The 6,000-nt window shown below is 44.6% G+C and overlaps 1 protein-coding gene across 1 annotated transcript; it reads right to left on the minus strand.

The window, feature by feature from the left end:
- Nucleotides 1–3,815: 3,815 nt before the first annotated feature.
- On the minus strand, nt 3,816–4,953 carry LOC128743133 (probable 39S ribosomal protein L45, mitochondrial). The gene is made up of 2 exons (XM_053839657.1): nt 4,851–4,953; nt 3,816–4,792 (listed from the first exon to the last, which is right to left on the minus strand). Exons 1-2 carry the CDS (start codon nt 4,896–4,898, stop codon nt 3,830–3,832), a joined length of 1,011 nt encoding a protein of 336 aa, XP_053695632.1. The 5' UTR covers nt 4,899–4,953; the 3' UTR covers nt 3,816–3,829.
- Nucleotides 4,954–6,000: the final 1,047 nt, after the last annotated feature.

A 6,000-nucleotide genomic window follows, 5' to 3' on the forward strand; every position in this document is an offset into this window, starting at 1 on the left:
GCCAACAACCGGTGGAGAGAAAAAAAAATTGTTTGGACAAATTATCTGAGCACTGTCACTAGGAAGAACTTGTCTAAATACCGACGAACAAGGATTTGACCTGCACAATAAGGTTTCGCCAACTAACTCGGTTCATGGCTGTGCTTCTCTAATTTCTCGACTGCCCCACACTTTCCAGGTCCTGCTCCACTTGGTCTAACCATCGAGCACGCTGTGCACATCTGCGTCTAGTACCAACCGGATTCGAGGTGAAAACCATCTTTGCGGGGTTGTTGTCCGGCATTCTCACAACACGTCCCGCCCATTGTAACCTTCCAGCTTTAGCAACTTTCTGGATACTGGGTTAGCTCGTGGTTAATCCTTCTCCACCATACTCCGTTCTCACATACACCGCCAAAGATAGTCCTAAACACGACGTTCAAAAACGGCCAGTGCTTTCAAGTCCCCATCGAGCATTGTCCATGTTTCGTGTCCGTTGAGGACTACCGGTCTTAGAGCTTTGTATATAGTACATTTGGTACGGGGGTGAAACTTACCAGACTTTAGGTTCTTGTAGAGTCCGTACTAAGCACGACTGCCGGTAAGAATGTTGTTATCCGGCGTCATCAAAGACCCGAGGTATACGAATTCATCCACCACCTCGAACTCGTCCCCGTCGACTACCACACTATTGCCTATGCGAGCTCGATCGCGCTCGGTGCTTCCTGCTAACATATAGTTGGTTTTGGACGTATTCACCACTAATCCAACCTTTACTGCTTCACGTTTCAGTTTGGTATACTGCTCAGCAACCGCCTGGAACGTCCTTCCGACAATGTCCACGTCGTCAGCGAAACAGATAAATTGACTAGAGTAGTTGAAGATCGTGCCCCGTATGTAAAAACCCGCACGTTTCATAACACCTCCTAGCGCGATGTTGAATAGAAGACAGGAAATATCATCGCCTTGTCGAAGTCCCTTGCGTGTTTCAAACGGGCTTGATAACGCGCCTGAAATCCTCATACAGCACCGAACATTATCCATCGTCGGCTTAATCAGTCTAGCCAGCTTCCCGGGAAAGCCTTTTTCGTCCATAATTTTTCATAGCTCTTCACGGTCGATAGTATCATAGGCGGCCATGAAATCTAGGAATAGATGATGCGTAAGGACTTGGTATTCGCGACCCTTTTGGAGGGTCTGTTTCGGCTCGCGTCCCGAAGCCTCTGTGAGATACGTTCAGTTTTTTGTAGCATTTACGCCATTCCTGCGAACGATACAGCTGTTCCTCCATTTCTTCCAGACGGCGCTTCTTATCCCGGAAAAAGTGGGTTTGCTGTTTTCGTTTCTGTCTATATCGTTCTACGTTTTGACGGGTCTCCTGCTGCAGCATCGACGCCCGCGCTGCATTCTTCTCATCTATCATCCTCTGGCATTCCTCGTCGAACCAGTCGTTACGTCGACTCCTGACAGTGAATCCAATGGCACCTTCGGCTGCGCTTCGCGTTGCGCGTACTCAGTAGCGACCTCAGGTAACTTGAGTCGTTCCGTACCGTGGCGAGTGACGGTACCGAATGTTAGTAACAAAGAAAAGTCTTTGGTGCATTTTAACCATGAAAAGGTAGTGGTCAGAATCAATGTTTGCGCCACGATAGGTTCTAACGTCGATGTTATCCGAGAAGTGCCTTCCATCAATCAAAATGTGGTCGATTTGTGATTCCGTCTGTTGTGGTGATCTCCAGGTGTACCGATATGGGAGGCTGTGCCGGAAGAAGGTACTTCGTATGGCCATGTTTTTGGAGGTGGCGAAATCAATGAGTTGATGGCCGTTTTCGTTCGCAGGTGTACGCTGATCTTACCAATAACCGGTCTGAATTCCTCCTCCTGGCCAACCTGAGCGTTGAGGTCTCCGATGACGATTTTGATGTCATGTCTTGGGCAGTTGTCGTATTCAGGTTCAAGCTGCGCGTAAAAAGCGTCCTTACCGTCTTCGTCACATCCTAGGTGTGGGCTATGCACGTTTATAATGCTAATGTTGAAGAAACGGCCTCTAATCCTCAACTTGCACGTACGGCTGTCAATTGGCCACCCCCTGTACCCAGCTCGTGAGTATTGCCGCAGCTCTGGTAGTTGGTGTATTCATCCCTTTCCAAATGTATCGTAGACCTCTTCCCGCATACCTCAGCAGGGCTACAATGTTCAACTTGCGGGCCCTCAATAAGTCAGAAAGAATGCGGGTACTTCACAGAAAAATGAGAGATTTGCAGTTCCATGCTCCAAGCTTCCAATCGCTAATCCTTTTTTGTTTCCTTGGTCTATACCAATTGTTCCGGTCCCTATTTACATTATTTGCTGGCTGTACTAGTATGTTTTACGGCTGGATTGTAGGGCATGCACCAACCGATAAATAAAATAGATCAGCTTACCCCCTGTGTCGCAGAAGGGCGGAGGACCATCGTGACAGTACGCCCCACACTGACACGAGAACGATGTCCTAGCACCTGATCTCCAAAAAATTAACGAGAAATCGGCTTGCTGAAGACTAACAAAGTCGCTGGTAAGGACCTCCTACCGACAAAACTTTATAAACTTGGCCGAGAAACGCTGGAACGGCTCTACATTCGGTGATTTCCAAGATTTGGAAGGATGAGAAGCTACCGGAGGAATGGATAGAAGAAGTGACTTGTCCTATCTACAAAAAGAACTGCTGCAACAATCACGACATAACGCTGGTACAAGATACTTTCCCAGATCCTGTTACGCCGACTATCATTGATAGCACAAGCTTTCGCAGGGAATTACCAGGCGGGTTTTATGGGGACACGTCCCCCTGATTTCAAAGCAACATACGATACAGTCGATCGAAAACAGCTATGGCAGATAATGCATCATGCAGAACTACATTGGATCGAGTAATTGCGACTTGGTGACGGCTTATCCTGCAAGCTGTTCAACATCGCTCTCGAGGAAATAATCTGACGAACGCGGCCATCGATACGAAAGATACGATTTTCACCATAGGTAGCCAATTCTTGAGCTTTTCTGAATACTTTGATACCACAGCCAGGAACTTTGCACCGGCGGAGGCAATCTACGCCAGACTGAAAGCGGAGTCTAGGAGAATTGAGCTAAAAATAAACTAGTAAGGAGATTCAACGGTGCATTCAAGGGGAAATCGGTCCTACTTTTCATTTTGCAAATCAATACGATCAAGAAACGCCATCGTACGAACCTAACAACCCGTATCAGACCGGCAGTTCTTTATAGACTTGAAGGTACTAGGGACGATATTTGACGGAATATAAACTGAAAGCGGAGAATGGCGGAGGCTTATAAAAAATACGGGTTACAGGCGCTACTTGGAGAGATTTCGACCGTACATCTGGCAAATGTCGATAGGCTGGACAGATCGTAAGGATGCCGGACGGTAAGGCGACGAAATAGTTCTTTTCAACAACGCCACCGGCACCAGGAACAGGGAGGCTCAACGTGCAAGACCAGGCCAAAAATGACTTACGACCTCTGGAGAATAGGCGACAAGCGGCACGAAACAGCACGAGTCACCCCGGTTCTAGGCAGCTGACCAAGACGACAACGCCCGGTAATTAGAGTTAGCAGAAATATGCCAATCATTGCATTCTACCAAAATGCTGTTTAAAGGAACATTAGTGAATTTTAACTATTTACTATTTTACAATTCATAATAGGTACGCGATATAGGAAAAATGCAATGAATCGTTTAACGACAAATTATTCAATTTTTAAGAAAGCATTAAAACGCGATGAAGTTGAAGATTTAAAGATCCCTCTACCAAAGGATCTTATTTTATTTTGTTTCTAACCGTCGACGATCTTAAGCCGTAGCTGTAGTAACAGTTTTATCTCCTTCTACATCGGCAGCCGTTACTTCCTTACTATCTTCAGGCTCTGGCGGTGCCGGTGGTTCGTCGTCCACACGATACGTTATGTAAGCCGGTGCTTTCGGTGGCATCCAGTCGGGGACTATTTTTTCGTGTAGACGCCAAACTCCGTATTCATTGGACAAATGCTTTTCGAATACTACATATTCAAGGCAATCTTTCACGATAGCTTCGCTTCCGTGCATTAACCGACCGAAACGGTCATAGATAGCAAGCATCTGCTGGGTGTGGAAGCGAACTGTAACCTGAGCGAACAAATTTTCCTTACTAATCACATCCGTTACACGAGCATGTACAACTCGTGGAGGTTCTAGGGACTGGAGAAATTTCCAGTGAATTGTTTTATCTGCTATATTATGCATCAACTCTGGATAGGCTCGCTCAGTTACTAGCTCCCGCAGCTTGTATTTATTTTTTTCGGCCAACGTATTATGCGCATTAATGTAAATGTTCTGAGCTTCAGCCGCAAACTCGGGCGCTTCAAAATCTTCGTCGTAGTTACGGATTTTCCTGATGGCCATCATGGACTTGGTTTTCTTTTCCAACAGCTCAAATTTTTGCTTGGCCCCCTCTTTCGAAATGGCTGACATCTTGCCATCCCCTTCTGGTGGAACATACGGTTCAAACACTCCGCCTGTGCAGCTGATATGGAAAGGACGTTCCAACCATGGGCGCGGCGGTAGTATACCGCGCTCCTTCATTCTTGTTTTCATTTGTTCCTGGCTCAAATCCTCCACACGTTCATTTAGATTGGGTATGTCTATCTTAACAACTTTGGCTTTACGTAGTTTCTTCCACCTTGGATCCCAATGTTTGGTACGGCGATGACGAACTTGCTGCTGCTGCATAGCAAATATGTTTTGCAGACCCGCCGCCAGCAAACCTACTTGGGGCAGCTAAAAAGCATTTTTCGTAACAGATTTGAGTAGAGAATGTAAGTCATGAATAGAATACCTGCAGCATTTTGCAACCAATGTGGCTAATAGACGAAATTGAGGCCATCGTAAATTACTATAATTTCTCCCGATCTTAGGTCCAATTACATCATTACCAAATCAAAATCAATACGATTTTGTTATGACAGTTACGTCATATTGTGGACTTCCTTCGAAAATGTCGAAATCGACAAGAGAGGCCGTTTTTCGAAAAAGTAGGGTTGAAAATTATTTTCGAAAGTAAGATCGTTCAAGAGGGGCTTCCAGCAAGGCGTATCAGTGCGTATCCAGCTTTTTACGAGCCATAATGGCGGACGTGTTCGTAATATTAAATCGAAATGTCAAAAATACTGTTCAAATATTACGAACACGTCCGCTATTATGGCTCGTAAAAAGCTGGATAGAGATTGCTGACATTTACCGCACGCACAATTCGCCGCGTATACGTATACGCGGTTTATTGTTTGCATCTCTAAGATTTTTTTCGCAGCGAAAAATTTTTCACGATGCACACAAACCACTAATACAGTCGCACATTATGCAATCCTTATACAGTGGACCCCCGTTCGTTTGAACGATTCCTCATGCAAACTAACGGGGTTAGTTTTTAATTTGAACAACTGGTAACCCTAAATATGCTCGAGCTTGTGTGAACTGGCTGCCCTACTCTTTGTTATTGTTTTGGTGATTTGTTTCAGTTGGCAGTTGCAAGCAGCGAATATTTCATTCTCGGATCAGATTTCTACCATGATCGTTGGGAAAACGCATTGTAAAACAGAATAAACACGCTAGATTAGTACAAACAAATCGTGTTTATGTGAATTGTCTGCATAAGCAAATGATGTCATATTGAGAATGACATTTGAACCATTTTTAATTTGCACGTCGTGCAAACCAACGGGGGTCCACGGTAGTTACCAGAGATTACTTTTATAATCATTTACGAATTAATTAGGTAATCAGTATAATAATCAATGATAATCTTAAGTAATCATTGGTAATCATAATTAATTTTTAGTAATCACAAATCATTGATTACTGGTAGTCAGAGGTACTCGGTCAACCACTCGTGAAATTCCTATGTAGTTCTTTATGCAAAAATAAAGCTTTGTGACGATAAATCTTTACGTTTAGTTTTCAATAATATCGATACGAATATTTGAACTCCT

The sequence above is a fragment of the Sabethes cyaneus genome, chromosome 3 (genome assembly GCF_943734655.1).
Source record: "Sabethes cyaneus chromosome 3, idSabCyanKW18_F2, whole genome shotgun sequence".
NCBI classification, from domain to species: domain Eukaryota; kingdom Metazoa; phylum Arthropoda; class Insecta; order Diptera; family Culicidae; genus Sabethes; species Sabethes cyaneus.

Bases quoted from the DNA above. Each gene is read 5' to 3' on its own strand.
- LOC128743133 (XM_053839657.1), bottom strand. From the start codon at position 4,898: ATGGCCTCAATTTCGTCTATTAGCCACATTGGTTGCAAAATGCTGCAG. The intron at 4,793-4,850 runs GTATTCTATTCA...AATGCTTTTTAG, and splicing joins TTGGTTGCAAAATGCTGCAG to CTGCCCCAAGTAGGTTTGCT.